Source organism: Vombatus ursinus, unplaced genomic scaffold, assembly GCF_900497805.2.
Source record: "Vombatus ursinus unplaced genomic scaffold, bare-nosed wombat genome assembly UNPS02006831.1, whole genome shotgun sequence".
NCBI classification, from domain to species: Eukaryota; Metazoa; Chordata; class Mammalia; order Diprotodontia; family Vombatidae; genus Vombatus; species Vombatus ursinus.
The window spans coordinates 12,569-28,280 of record NW_020946609.1 but is presented as its reverse complement, the minus strand read 5'-3'; the positions used below and the strand labels follow the sequence as shown (position 1 = coordinate 28,280).

At 47.0% G+C, this 15,712-nt stretch overlaps 1 protein-coding gene across 1 annotated transcript; it reads right to left on the bottom strand.

The window, feature by feature from the left end:
* Positions 1-7,395: 7,395 nt before the first annotated feature.
* LOC114033247 (junctophilin-2-like) lies at positions 7,396-15,394 on the bottom strand (the record flags this gene model as incomplete). Its single annotated transcript, XM_027848695.1, has 4 exons — positions 7,396-9,320; positions 10,510-10,606; positions 11,639-12,438; positions 15,276-15,394. Coding segments are annotated over 3 exons (1,000 nt in total), but the record flags the coding sequence as incomplete, so codon positions are not given.
* Between the last annotated feature and the right edge of the window lie 318 nt (positions 15,395-15,712).

The window sequence follows — 15,712 nt, the reverse complement described above, 5'->3', positions numbered from 1 at the left end:
GACAGCAAGTAATCTGATATAGATTGTACATATACAATCATGTTAAACATCTTTCCACATTAGTCATGTTGAGAAAAAAGAATCAGAACAAAAGGGGAAAAGCATGAGAAAGAAAAAATAAAAACCAAAAAAAGAAAGTGAAGATATTATGCTGCAATTGGCATTCAGACTCTGTAGTTCTTTCTCTGGATGTGGATAGCATTTTCCATCATGAGTGTCTTGGAACTGTCTTAGCTCTATCTTTGTTGATCATCACACAATGTTGCTGTTGCTGTGTACAATGTTCTCCTGGTTCTATTCACTTCGCTCAGCATCAGACCATACAAGTCTTTCCAGGTTTTTCTAAAGTCGGCATGTTCATCATTTCTTATAGCACAATAGTATTCCATTACATTCATATACCACAACTTGTTCAGCCATTCCCCAATTGATGGGCATCCCTTCAATTTTCAGTTCTTTGCCACTACAAAAAGGGCTGCTATAAATATTTTTGTACGTGTAGGTCTTTCCCCCTTTTTTTATGATCTCTTTGGGATACAGACCTAGTAGTAGTATTACTGGATCAAAGGGTATGGACAGTTTTATAGCCCTTTAGGCATAGTTCCAAATAGCTCTCCAAAATGGTTGGTTAGATCAGTTTACAACTTCACCAACACTGCATTAGTGTTCCAATTTTCCCACATCTTCTCCAACATTTATCATTTTCCTTTTCTGTCATATTAGCCAATCTGATAGGTGTGAGGTGGTACCTCAGAGTTGTTTTAATTTGCATTCCTCTAATTAATAATTTAGAGCATTTTTCATATGATTATAGATAGCTTTAATTTCTTCATCTAAAAACTACCTGTTCATATCTCAAGGAGTCAATTTTCACAAAGAAATTCTTTATCTTTTCTTCTTTGGTGGGTTCCAATCAGGACTTTTGCCTTTATTCACTGAAAAATCATCAAAGCTAGAACATGGTACAGTCACGCTAGGCCTCAGGGCAACGCCTGAAGGATACTCACTACATGCAAAATGAGGGAGGTGAACTAGACAATGTCTAAAGGCCCTTCCAGCTCTAATACTCTCATTTGGATTATGTGAAAGAGATCATGTGGACTAGCACCCCAGCTAAATACCAGGGGGAAGGTGGGAAGCCTAGTAGTAGCTCCCTCCCCATTCCCCTCCACGCCCCGGTGCTGAAGGCAGGGAGAGATCCATGAGCAGGGAGCTCCCCTCTCACAGAGCTCATCTTGTTCTTAAATTTAAGTTGTGTGCTTGCCTACCCATTTTGATCTCCACGTTCACTTCTGAAGCCTTGGATCCTATAGAAGCTGCCTGGGGACTAGGAGGAGTGGGAGGTGGAGAGGTGGCTGGAGAGAAAAGGGAGAGGAGGGCTACTGCTGAGCAGGGAGACCTTTCCTGTGTAATCAGGGGATTCTGCGCAAGCTCCTGCCTTGTTCTTTGATTTCAGGGGTTGAGATGGGAGGGATGCTCTACCCAGCACTTCCCTTTCTTGGCCCAGCTCTGGCTCCCAGCTCTCTTCTTCCTCTCCCTTATCGGGACACTATTCTAGGTAGAAATGGCAGTGGATGGGTTGGGGATCCCAGAAAGCTGGAGTTGATGGAAACAGGTACGAATAGGAGGGGGACAGGCAGGGACAGCTGAGAACCTTGACCCCTTGTAACAATAGCAACTCACATTTCTGTTACTCATTCAGATTTACAAAAACCTTTGCTCATAATAACCCTGTGAGTCAGGCAAAGCAAGGATTATGCTAGTGCCTTTGAGAGTATCTCCAATTTATCCTAATAATAATAGCTGGCATTTATATAATGGGCTTTACAGATATTATCTCATTTGATCCTCACAACAACCCTGAGAGGTAGGTGCTATTACTTTACAGATAGGGAAACTGAGGCAGATAGTGGTTAAGTGACTCTCCCCGGGTCATAGGGTTAGTAAGTGTCTGAGGTGAGATTGAAACTCAGGTTTTTCTGACTCTACACCCAGAGCTCTATCCATCTACCTTGCCTTGTTTTTTATACATAGTTGTTTGCATGTTGTCTCTCCCATAAGACTATGAATTCATTTATAGCAGGCATTAGGTTTTTGCTTTTGTTTGTCTTTCTTAGTATCCCCAGTGCTTGGCATGTAGTAGGAGCTTAATAAATGCTGACTGACTAAATTCATCTTACAGATGAAACTGAGCTTCAGAAAGGAGCTGTGAATTCCCCAGGGCATAGAGCTAGTCAGTGTTGGAGCTAGGTTTTGAAATCCAGTATTGAAATACTGACTCCAAAATCTCTCCATTACACTCACCTAATGTGTCCATCCAAACTAAGTCGGGGCTGGTGTTCCCATTTAGGATGAGAAATCTCCCTGCACAGCTTTCTTAGGCAGACCAGGAGCAATTAGTTCTATTTTTAACTCCTGCTTGGACTTCTATAAGGGTATCTTCAGCTTTTCACCTTTCTCTGTATCCCCAGAAATAGCACAGTGCCTGGCACATAGTAAGTCAGACTAACAGACTCTTTGCTGGAGGCCAGGTCTGGGAGGAGCTAAGTCACTTGGCTCTGCACTGGGAGGGACAATGAGTCCACATTTTCGGTCCCTTCCAGAATACTGCTTCTTAGACACACCTCTTTTTCTGAGGCCTATAATCGAATCACCACTACTGTAAAGGTATGTTAATGGACAGCTCTGATGTTTTCACTCACTGTCTATGTGACTTGCCAGACTATTATTTCTTTCCCTGGCTACCATTCCCCTAATGAAGGCAGAAACTATCTCCATTTTGAATTTGTTTCTCCAGGTCTTAGCACAGTCCCTGGTACCTAGTAAGTGCTCACTAAATATTTTGTTTCATTCATTCATTCATTTCTGTCTCCATTCACCATATTCTTTCTCCCCTTCAGTCTTGGAATGAGCATGGAGACAGTCCTCCTCAAAGCTCACATGCTTCTCATTCCCAGGGCAGTCCCTGGATTCAGCTGTGACTGAGGAGACCTGTCCCTCTGCCCTCATGGGGTTCCTTGGATCCTCTCTGCTCCACTCATTTCTCTACTTTCTCAGTTTTCTATGCCTAATAGGTCTATCCCTAAGTCAAAATTAACCTCTTCAGTGTCCCATCCTCTCCTGTCTCTCTTGTCTCTCCTGATTTCAACATGATGAATCCTAGAGCATCCACTTATGTGACCTCAGGCAAGTCACTTTCACTGTCCCCCTGCAGGTTAGTTCTTATGTCAGTACACCCATCTGAGCCTTGGTTTCCTCCTCTGTAAGAAAGAGAGAATAATATTTGGACTGATTGACCTCATTGGACTGTTTTGAGAATCAAATGAAAAAAACAAATATACAATATGCTGTAATAATATTTTTTCTTTTTTTTGTAATAATTTTTTAAAAAGCTATTGACAGAGGACAGGGGAAGGCTCCTTCTTAACGGTCTACTACATTAGCCCTTGCAGGTAACATAGTCCCGGAGCTCACACTCCAAGGATACATTGCTATGGGTGTTACACCTCTATTGCTATAGATGGCAATTTAACTATGTCTTCTTGTCCTAGGGCACCCCTGTCCACGGAGCATCAGGTCTCTCTGTCTATTGTCCTTTGCTTTCAATATATGGCTGCCCCCTCTTCTTTTCTAATTGTCTGTAGGTGATCATCAGAAATGTGCTTCAGCCTACTTGGGCCCCAATCATAGGTCTCTCCACCAACACTATGATTCTTCAGACACATAACATCACAAGATCACAGATATATAGCATCATCAGAAAGATGTGTTAAAGAAAAGATGGGTCATTACATCAGGAAGAAGTTTAGGATTATGAAAATCACAATGCAGTTTCCCAAATTCAACCCTGCCTGCTTTTTCTGGAAAGCAGGGACTGCCTTATTTTTTCTATTTGTATCCCAGTGATTCGCACCAAATGCTTAAGACAAGTCAGCAAGCCCTTAATAAGGCCACACTATGTACAAGTAAAGACTGGTGATACAAAGAAAGGCAAAAATAGTCCCTGCCCTCTAGAAGCTCACACTCTAATGTTACTGAGTTCCTATTCATTCATTCATCTGTCTCTGCTATACAATGCTGGGCCCTGTTCATCTTCAGGGTCAGACATATTCCTGGCCCAGATACATTATTGTCAAGACAATCATACTGTCATCCATACAGTTTTTCCTGCATGGATTATTATGCCAATATTTTTTGAGTAATTATAGATTTCATTGCTGAGGCCCCATAATGTTCTGGAGCTTGACACAATTAGCACGATATCGTCTTCACGTGGGAGAATCTGGAGGATTTGCTCATCCATAGGAAATATCTCTTCTACTTGGACCTTCCTCAGAATGTCATCCACCATGTACTCCTGGATGACATTGCTGCAGTTAGACAGGGGTCTTCTGGAGGCAGAACTTAGGCCAAAGCAACAGCCCTGAAGGGAGGGCTATCATTGCCCCTCAGATCACCTCCAGAGTCAGGAGAGCTCCTCTCTTCTTCTGGGATTGTTACTCCTTTTAAAGGCTTACTCAAATGCCACATCCACCAGGGAAGGCCCTTCTGATGCCCAATGCCCCATCGATTCTGATCTTCCCTCTCTGATCTCATGTAACACTTTGCACTCACCCCACCCCAACACATTCATCATGTATTATAGTCGCTTGTATTACATTCCTTTCCCTTCACTAGAGTATAGACTCCTTGGGGACAGTTTGGTATAGTGGGTACTGTGCTGTGTTGGGGAGTCAAGAGTTCTATCTAGGTACAAATCCTGCCTCGGACAATTCCTGGTTATATGGTCACTGGCGAGTTATTTAACCTTTCAAAGCCTCAGTTTTCTTATCTGCAAAACGGGGATAATAATACCTTACCTGCCTCAACAGGGTGTTATGAGGAAATTACTGTAGAAGTGAACTATGATGTGTAAGTGATCAGGGACCATGTCTTATCTACACCTTGTGGCTTTCCTGGTACTCTGGACGTAGTAGGTGCTTAGTAGAGTTTTCAGGTTTGGAAAGTGCTTTCCTCACAAGAACCCCTGAAGTAAAAAGCTGAGATTTGGGATGCAATTTAGAGCAGACCCTGAGCACCCCCTTGGCTGGAGATCTCCTCCTTTTTCATGGACTAATCCTATGGGCTAGTCCTTGCCCGCTGAGCCCGGCTGGGAGGCGGCACAGTGTGCCAGCTGAGCTAAAGAGTCTAAGTCTCCCCCACGCTAGTTTTTTCATCTGCAAAATAAGGGTTTGGGTAGAGTGGGTGGGACTGGGCCAGATGGCTTCTGGGGTTCCTTCCAGCTCCAGAGCTGGGGAAAGCTCGTAATCCTCCCCCCCCCAAACACACACACACACACACACACTCACATGTACAACACACACCCTCACACATACACACACACACACACACACACACACACACACACACACACACCCATCTTCCTTTCCCCCAGAGCCCTTTTCGTGGCAGGGCTTGGGAGGCAGGAGGAGAGCAGAGGGCTGGGGAGCTCTGAGGGCAGTGTGGTCTTGGGTTAGAGTGGAAGGAGAAGCCGGGCGAGATGCTGGGAGGGCTGGGACTTGGTCCTGCCCATCAGGCCCTCAGCTAGAGCCACGGCTGTTGGGGGAGCCGGCCTCTGCAGCATCATGATGGCCAGCAGGGGGCTCCCTCGCATCATCCTCATCCCTCTGTACTCCAGGTAGGGAGCTCTGAAGCCTTAACAGGGGGCAGCTGGAGGACCAGCCTCTCACATCTCCCCCCATCACCAGGTCCCAAAGCTTCCCCTAGCTTTGGAAGGGCCCTTAGGGATCTTTTGTACAGCTTCTTTATTTCAGAGAAGAGGAGAGTGAGGCTCTGACCCTTGATCAAAGTCTCGCAGAGAATTAGGGGTAAGGTCTCCCACCTGCTCGGGGCAGGTGCCTTAGCCCGAGGGAGAAGGTTGGGGTTGAGGTCCTCCTCTCTCTTCCTCTCCTTGTCCACCTTCCATATCTTCGTCATGCTAGCATTTAAAATAATAACAGCTAGCACTTGTATAGGGCATCAAGGTTCGCAAAATGCTTTACATGTGTTATGTCACAACGATCCCATGAGGTAGGTGCTATTGTTCTCCCCATTTTACAGATGAGGAAACTGAGACAGAAGTTAAGTGACTTCTTGTTCAGTTGTTTTTCAGTCGCTTCCGACTCTCCATGACCCCATTTGGGGTTTTCTTGGCAAAAATACTGGAGTGGTTTGCCATTTCCTTCTCCAACTCATTTTATAGATAAGGAAACTGAGGCAGAGTTAAGTGCCCAAGATCACACAGCTAGTAAGTGTCTGAGGCCACATTTGAACTCAGGTCTTCCTGAATCCAGGGCCAGTGCTCTATCCACTGTGCCATCTAGCTGCCTCCCTGGAATCATTTCTTACGAGAGCCTATTGTTAAATTTTCACCTTGGAAGTCAGCAGATACTGCAAATCAGAGCTTGATTTATTATTTTGTTGACTGTCTAGACTTGGGAAAGTCATGAAGAAAATGTTAATAATGTTGATGTCACTTAAAAGTGTATCATGCATACTTTTGAGGGGAGAGCTGGTTATTAACTATTTTCTAGCACATCTCTGACACCTCACACTCACATCTCAAGGACCCTTAGACTGAAGCCCCCTCAAGACCCCTAGGCCCCTCTTTTCCTCTCCTATGGGACAGGGCCAGCCTGACACACTCAGTCCAAGTATCCCATATTGGACACTGGGTAGGCCTCCCTGACCCAAAACATTTCCCCCAGATACTTATAACAGATGCCTAAAATTTTACTTTTCCTTCGGGCCTCCATGAACGCTGGATTTGAAATCAGAAGACCTGGGTTCATACCCAACTCTGTCACCTACTAAATGAGTTTGGGCAAGTCATTTTTTTCTCTTTCAGACCCTTAGCATCTTCCTACATAAAAACAAGGGGATCTGCAAGGCCCCTTCTATCTCTAAAACCTCTGCTCTTATCTTGCCTCCTCTCCACCTCCCTCAACCCCCTCAATCCCCTCTCTCTCACACACACTATGAACATAAAAATAGCTTGGGAAGGGGAGAAACTTGAACCACTTATCACCTCACCCCTTAGAGTGATCGTAAAGGAAATAGGACCTAAGAAGCAGTAAGGAGAGTGAGATGGGCCCCAAAAAGATAAGCAACTTTTCTTGGATCTCTCACACATTCTGTGAAGTCACGCACAGTTAAATCCCAGGGTCCCAGGGATGGATGACACCTCCAGAGGTCATCTGGTCCATCCCCCTACCCCCAAGCCCTTCCCTCACCAAACCCCACTTACAATCAGGGATTTCTCTTATTCCTGAATATTCGGCACACACACCCCCAATCACCTTATTTGAGAGAAGAGTATGGCCCACATATAGAACCAATACACAGGCCTTGGCCTGGGACGGTGAGCAGGTATCTTTATTATCGCACAGAATATAGCAGAAAGAGACAGACAGACAGGCCAGGACGTAGCACACAGGCACCTCCCCTGCCATTATCCTCTGGACCTAGGCATGACAAGAAAGGGGGAACATCCCAGGGCTGGAACCAGGCCTAAAATGTTTGTTGCCAGTCCTGGGGAATGAAGTGCTCTCGCCTGAGGTAGCAGGCACTTTTAGGTACCTCCTTTGAAAGGTCAATTCCCACCACCACACAGAAACTAGACTGGGCACCCCATCGCAGCCTAGAGCAAGAGGGTAGGTGCCTCTGACCTCCCTGTGTAGAAATCAGAGCTGAGATTTAAACCAAGCTAAAGGGCAGCTGGGATCCGGACCTTAGCAAAGTCGACAAATATCCTCAAGATCCCAAGGTCCAGGAACAAGGCTCAGGAGTATTGAGAGAAAGAGAGAAAACAGATCACAGAGGAAGCACAGTGTTCCTCACCTCCACCTCCACCTCTGTGCCCATCTCTGTCCCAATCTCAGAGGCTTCGGGCAAGCACAGGACGGAGGCTGGGAGGGGTTCGGGGAGAAGGGGGAGGTGAGGAGGAGCGGTATATTTCACCCAAGGCCTTCCCTATAGTGCCTCTTTACGGCAAGGGCTGGGAGGCAGTCTTCCTCACATGGGACCACCTGGGGAGCTTAGAAAGTTGTCCAAAAACCAGATATCAAAGAGGGGAAAAGTCAAGAAAGAAATCAGGCATGTCACTTACTTAACCTGGGCTCCTACAACATGCACGTCTGCTCCTAGTCCCACTCCTCACCTGCTTCATCTTAGGCCAGCACACGGGCACAGATCTGAGTCCCTCCCCCTCAGGATGCCCTGCCTCCTAGCTCACCTTTGGGGCTTTCTTACCCACCCCTCTCCACAGCAGAAGGGCACATCCTGGGAGACCCACCAAGGACAGGAACGCTTTTAAATGTAGGCGCATGCAATTGCCATCCTCTATACCAGCCAAGCCAAAAGTCATTTTCAAGCACTCCAAAGATATAGGCAGTGATCTCCAAGCACCCAGCCTCCCATCCCAACAAAACTCCATGGGCTGCCTGGCCTGCTTCTGCCACAGTGGGAGCCCCTTTGCACCATGGGGTCAGGAAAGACATCATTACTCAAAGTGGTTTTCCCCACTGGGGAAAACCTCAGGCAGCTGGAGTGGATGGATTTGTTCTTGTTCCTTTCTTTGTGGGATAGTGCAGGTAGGCTGGGTCTAAGCTGTCTTCATCTTGCTCTGCAGTGTCAGCCCAGAAGCAGAAAGGGGAGACAGGCAAGCCGGAGCCAAGGCAGCTTTTCCCCTCCCTGCCCCACGAGGGAGAGTGAGGGCCTCTCCAATGCTTCTGCTCACCCCATGCCATCCTCCTTCCCAGCTGCCTCTGGCCACTGGAGTCAGAAAGCCCCTTAACTAGCTCCTTGAATTTCTAGATGGATCCTTCAAGAGAGCCTGGGCTGGCTAGCAGCAGCCTAGGAGAGTGGAACCAAACCCCAGCCTTGGTAAAGTAAAGTTTGGGGGTAGGGGCTGGGGAGAGTCATTCCATTGCACCTGAGCCTCCAGGCAAGTGGAAAGAGTGGGGGGGTTTGCTGGTCCCCTTCTCTGGGTATACATGCAGGTGCAGCCACAAACACTCATGTAGGTGATGCCACCCTCAGGTTCATAGAGGGCTTAGAGAGGGAGGGCCCTTCCTCACCCCAGACCGGGAGGGACCAAGCCAGATTGGGATCAGGGAAGCTAAACAGAACACAGGGCAGTTTTCTTTCAGGGATAGGGCTGCCAGAGCTGGAAAGCCTGCGGCCAGTTCCTGGGTCCAGTATCTCGCCCTCAGCATCTCCCCACAGCTGCGGTGGCATCCAGTCGTTGCAAAGAGATCCAACGTTTGCATGGGTGGGAACTCCTGAGGCCAGCAAAAAAAAAATGATCAAGTCATCACAAAGGAATAAACTGGGGGACCACCACAGAGCAAGAAGGGACACTGTCCCAGCTAAGTGTCTCCCTAGGAGGCCAGGCCATGGAGAAGGATCTTGGGAGTGTTTGGGTACCAGGTCATGAGGCAGGGCTGGAGAAGAATGTTGGAGGGAGCAGGCTGTGGGGTAGTCCCTGGAGAATCAGGACATAGGTAGGGTGTCTGAAGATTAATGCCCCCGTGCAACGTCCAGGAGGCTCAGGATGTAGGCTAGTATCTGGGGCCAGTGTCGGAGAGATTAAACCATTGACTCACCTTTAGGGAAGTTTGTTTGGTGACCTAGGTCAGAGGGTAGTGTCTGTAAAGAGTGTTTGAGAGATCAGGCCGTGAAGAGATGTTTTAGGGGTCTTGGCTCAGGGAGCAGTGTTTTCAAGGCTTAGATCAGAGGGCAGAGTGTTCAGGGGGAGTATCTGTGGACTTGAGTCCCCAGGGCCTCAATGGCAGAGAGTATTTAGGGAGAGGATGTAGAGGCTCGGTCTATGAAGCAGAATATTTTGGGGGAGGCTCCCCAACAGTCCAACACACAGGTGAGGCTCCCCGGCTCAGGGAAGGAGGTCAGACGGGAGGGTCTAACCTAGGGGTGGGGAACCTACGGCCTCGAGGCCACATGTAGCCCTCTAGGTCCTCAAGTGAATCCAAACTTCACAGAATAAATCTCCTTAATGAAAGGATTTGTTCTGTAAAACCTGGGCTCAGACAAAAGGCTGCATCCAAAGGACCTAGAAGGCCACATGTAGTCTCAAGGCCACAGGGTCCCCACCCCTGGTCTACCCTGTAACTGAAGCCCTGGCTATAGAGCTAAAGATCAGCCCACACTGTTGGGGGACCAGTGATAAATCCCTCTCATGTCCAGGACAATTCCAGCAATGTCACTTGTCAAAGCTCTAGGCAGCATTGCTCTCCCATTTTTTTCTGCTTGTTTCTAAGCATCTCACCTGTATCACAGTCCCAGGGTCTGAGAGACCTGGGAAGCCACCTGAGGGGTGGGGAAGGGCTTTGCACCGAGAAGCAACCTGAGGAGTACATGTAACTCAAGCAGTATGCTCATCCCTTTGGCTCATCCCCTCCCACCCTTGTAGGAGGAGGAAGCCGGCCCTGCATCTTCCCCACCTGACCTCACCTGAGCCAAGGCCACATCAGGTCAGAAAATGCACAAAAAGGATGGCCAAGCCGATGTTCAGCAGAATCACCATGCAGATAAGGACAGTGTTGGGAGCCTGTAGGGAAAAAGAGCAAGGGAGAGGTCTGGAGAGGACCACAGGGCAAACTTTCAGGGAGGCATCTCTGCCAGAACATCCTCTGGGTGCTCACATATGGGATTAAAGAAATTTAGGCTGCAAGAGCCCCCTAGGGGCCATGCCTACCTTTAGGTAGGGCCTAACTCATCTCATGTGGTGCCAATAGGTATTTCAGACATTTTACTTTCTTTTATTTTTGGAGGCAATAGGGGTTAAGTGACTTGCCCAGGATCACACAGCTAATAAGTGTCTGAATTTGAACTCAGGTTCTCCTGACTTCAGGGCTGGTGCTTTATCCACTGCACCACTTAGCTCAAAAAGGCCAAGGTCCCCCACTGCATCCAGGGCCATCCCCAGTCATTCTAATCTATAGCTTGCCAATGGACCCAGATGGTTCCAGAGGAGATAGTGAGGCTGGTGACTTTGCACAGCCCTGCCTCACTTAAATCCACTTCACTTGTACCTTCCTAATGCCATGGTCCTCTTTGAGAACAAAGGACAAACAATAACTGGTCTCACAGAGATGAGGGGCTTACCAGTTATTGAAGATTTCCAGGCAAGCTGAGGCCTTTGGTATCTCCCATTGGTGTCTCCACCAGTGAAGGAGACTTAACCTTAATCATTTCTGTTACCATAGCTACCCCATTTTCTCTAGGATGTGAGAATGTGTCAGGAAGCATTCTTTCCCTTCCTGTTGGTGAGTCTTCCTGGCAGGTCTGGCTGTCTATCATTGGGTTGCAGGGGTTATAAGCCAGAAAGATGTCCATTGTATAGTGACAAAGAACCCTGGGCTTGGAATCAGATGGTCTGGGTTTGAATCCTGACATTACTTTCTGAGTGATTTTAGGCAATGAGTTTCCCCTCTCTGGGCCTCAGTTTCTTTATTTGTAAACTGAGAGGAGATGACTAGATGAATTCTAAGATCCCACCTGACTGTAAATAGATCCTTCTGTAGAAACCACCACTTCTATGTGGGGATGGCGACTCCAGCCCCAGCCCAGCCAGCATTACCTCCTCCAGCTCTGTCTCGGCTTCCAAGGCTGCAGCCGCTACTTCTCGACGTCCCTTCTTTTTGGCCCCACCCTTGGATGAACCTCGGGCCTCTGTTTTTCTGGTGGGCTTAGTGTGGCTTGCGGTGTCTGCCTTGATGGGAGAGGGTGGATGCTTTGGCTCTGTTTTGGGGGCCCTGGCTTTCAGCTCCGGCTTGGGGGGTGTAGTGGCCCTTGGGAGGGCCTCCACATTAGGCTGGATGTCTGGCTTCAACACTGGAGAGGCTGAGGGGGTCACAGGTGTAGTGGGGGAAGCACCATCTGCCTCTTCCTCATCAAAAGGTGGTGGGACAGGGGGCGACGTGCGGACAGCATAGCTGTGGTACCCCTGGTAGAGTGCTACTTCTGGCTCCCTAGTGGGCTGTGGGGGTGGTGGCTGCAGGGGCTGGATCTCCATGTGGTCAGTAGGGGTTCTTGTGGGGCTCCTGCTGCTTCTCTCACCAGGACCCACATCAGATGGGGTTACTGGACGGCTGCCTTCTCGGCTCTGCTCCCCGTTCCATTCTCCCGGACTCAGGAAGCCATCCTTCTGTGTTCCAGGCCTAGGCTGCTTAGCCTCAGGGGGTGTCCCTGCAAGGTGGGGTGATGGCGTACGGGCTGGAGTGCCACCCCCTTGGAGGGAGGCCTCCCGTTCATGTAGCTGGGGGCTCTCTGGAGGGGGCTCCTGGATGCCTGGGGCCTCTCCACGGCCTACATTCTCCATAACACTTTCAGCATTCTCTATGATCTCCTGGAGCAACCTCCGTTTCTGGTACTCAGGGCCTAGGGAGAATAATAATGATAATAATAAACACACAGCTGAGTCATTCTGGCTCATTTACAGGAATGGAGACAGTGATTTAGGACTGAGTCATTGCCACCAGAAATTAGAGAAGGGTCATCCTTAAGAAACTAGCATTTAGTAATTGACGCAGATTATGCAAGAAAACAATAGAAATGGTGCATCCCAGGACTGCAGGATGCAAAAATTTAGCACCAACCAAAGACCTGATCAAATGGCAGAATTTTATACCAGCAGCTTGTTAGAATTATATACCAGGCAGGTAGGTGGTACAGTGGATAAAATGTCAGACCTGGAGTCAAGAAGAATCATATTCCTGAGTTCAGATCTGGCTTCAGATACTTACTAGCTATGTGACCCTGGGCAGGTCACTTCACCCTGTTTACCTCAGTTTCCTCGTCTATAAAATGAACTGGAGGAGGAAATGGCAAATCACTCCAGGATCTTTGCTGAGAAAACCCCAAACGGGGTCACAAAGAGTCAGACATGACTGAAAAATGACTGAACAACAATAAAGAATAAATAGCGACCTCCCAGGACCATTTCTGCTGGAGGATATCATATGAGAAGAGTGATAGATACAAAGAAATTTAAGACACATTTTAAAATAAATATCACCATACCAAATAATTGATTTCTAACTTACATGGAATGAAAGGTTTCAAAATACAGAGATTTAGCAGAGAAGATCAAAATTATTTGGAAATGGTATGAGGTGAGTATTATCCCCATTGTCCTGTCTACTACTGGAGTTGGACTGAGGATACTTTCAGTGATCTTTACACAGAGGATAAGCTTACATCCTGATGCTTTTATTTTATGATGTTGGTGTTCAGTCATTTCAGTCATGTCTGACTCTCAGTGACCCCATATTGGGTTTTCTTGGCAAAGATACTGGAGTGGTTTTCCATTTCCTTCTCCAGCTCATTTTATAGATGAGGAAACTGAGGCAAACAGGGTTAAGTGACTTGCCCAGGGTCACACTGCTAATAAGAGTCCGAGACTGGATTTGAACTCAGCTCTTCCTGACTCCAGGACCAGCATTCTTTCCACTGGACCACCTAACTATAAACAGTGGCTATTTTATCTACCCATGTAATAGCCTACAGGACATTAAATATAAAAGAATAATAGTAGGACAGCAAGAGGCAATCATAAAATAATGGACTGAGTGCTGGCCTTGGAGCCAGGATGACCTGGATTTAAGCGTCACCTCTGCTTGCATTGGCTCTGTGACCCTGAACAAGTCACCTAATTTCTCAGTGCTCTCAACAACTCTTTAAGACCATAAGTGGCAGAGTGGCACACTGCCTCGTTGAGGGTCTTCCCATCCAGGAGTTCTCTACCAGAGTCATCAAAATCAGAGCCTACAAAACTCCCAAGTGCAGCTGGAACCACATAAAGATGCCTTTGGGAAACGTTTAACAAAATAAATAAAAAATACCATGCGACATAGATAATGTTAATTTGTGCACTCCTTGGCTCGATTACAGGCTTCCATTTGTATTTGGGTTTGACTGGACTCCCTTCTACCAGTGACATCACAGGCTCAACCATCCTTATCTCTATTCCTACTAGGATGACAGTGATTTGTCCCAGGACCATTTCTATGATAGCCCCATTGACAAAGATGAAAAAAAAATGAGACTATAATAATAATAATAACTTAATATTACATAGTGCTTAAAGTTTTAAAAAGTACATTCCCTATGGCCCTCATAATATAAATATTTTTAGCTTCCTTTTTTTGGGTGAGGAGTGGGACGCAATCAGGATTAAGTGACTTGCCCAGGGTCACACACCTAGTAAGTGTCTGAGGTCAAATTTGAACTCAGAGCCTCTTGCCTCCAGGGCCATTGCTCTATTCACTTCAGCACCTAGCTACCCCTTATTAATTCCCTTTTAAAGAAGAGGAAATTGAGTCTCAGAAAGATAAAGTGATTTGCTCACTGTCACACAGCTAATAAATTGTCAGAGCATCAATTTGAACCCAGATGTGAATGCACTCTTTTCATTATACTGTGATGTTTGTGTAGAAGTCACATCTTGGTCGTAACAGTAACAACAGCCATGATAATAGCTAGCATGTACATAATGCTTTTAGGTTTGCAAAAGACTTTACATATATTAATTCATTTGATCCTCACAACAGCCTTGGGAGGCAGGTGCTATTATTATCCTCATTTTACAGAAAAGGTAACTGAGGCACAGAGAGGCTATGTATTTTGAGAGTCACAGAGCTAATAATTGCCTGGGGCAAGGTTCAAGCTCTGGTTTTCCTGTCTCCAAGTCCATCACTTTGCACTGTGTGACATCCCTACCTATACCTCCAGGAGCTGGCCTACATTTGTAGAGGGAACCCTTGAAAAAAAGAGGACCAAGGAAACGGAAATGGAAAGGGAAATCCTATCCATCGTTCAAGGTCCAACCTAAATTCCACATTCTCCACATATAGAGGGAGTTTTATAGAGTTTTACAGAGTGGAGAGAGCTTTGGATTATAAGTCAGAAGACCTGGATCTGGGTCCTGGTTCTGCTACACAGAGCCTGGCAACCTCAGAGACATGGTCTGAGTCTTAGTTTCCTAACCTGTAAAATGAGAATTATGATACCTGCCCTGCCTATCTCTCAGGCTTGTCATGAGGATTGGATGAGATAAGGAATGTGAAAGCATCACGTAACCATCAAGCGTTCTGGAAAAGTGAGTTGTTCTTACGATAGTTGGTGCTTGGATGGCTAAGAGACATCTGAGGAAAAGTCCTGAAATCTCCTCCCTCTCTTCTCTCTGCTAGCCCATGCCACACCATGCTATGTCTTACCTGGCTGGTAGAAGTCCGGAGACAGCTCCCTGGCCAGGGTCCGTGCAATGCTGGATTCGCTGTTGGCCGCCACTGCGGCCTGCTCTGCTCCATCCGCCTTGGCCTTGGCATGACTTGTCCTGGGGAAACAAGACACAGAGAGTTCAAGGTCTCTCCAGGGCACTTTCACCCCAGCACAATAATGTTATTGATCGTGGAAAGAGGATCCTCATTCCAGTTACGGTAATTCCCTGAGGTGGGTATTTACATGTTCATGCATAAGTATGTACAGAGATATGTATCTCTACACATGCATGCTCACTTTGGAGTCCATGCAATACAAAGGTTTATAACCTGTCTTTGGGATAGAGAAGACTAACTCCAGATGGGCCAACCTTGACTCTCATCTATCCTGATCCCCCACCTCCACCTCGCCTTTGGAAAAAAAAAAGAGTTGT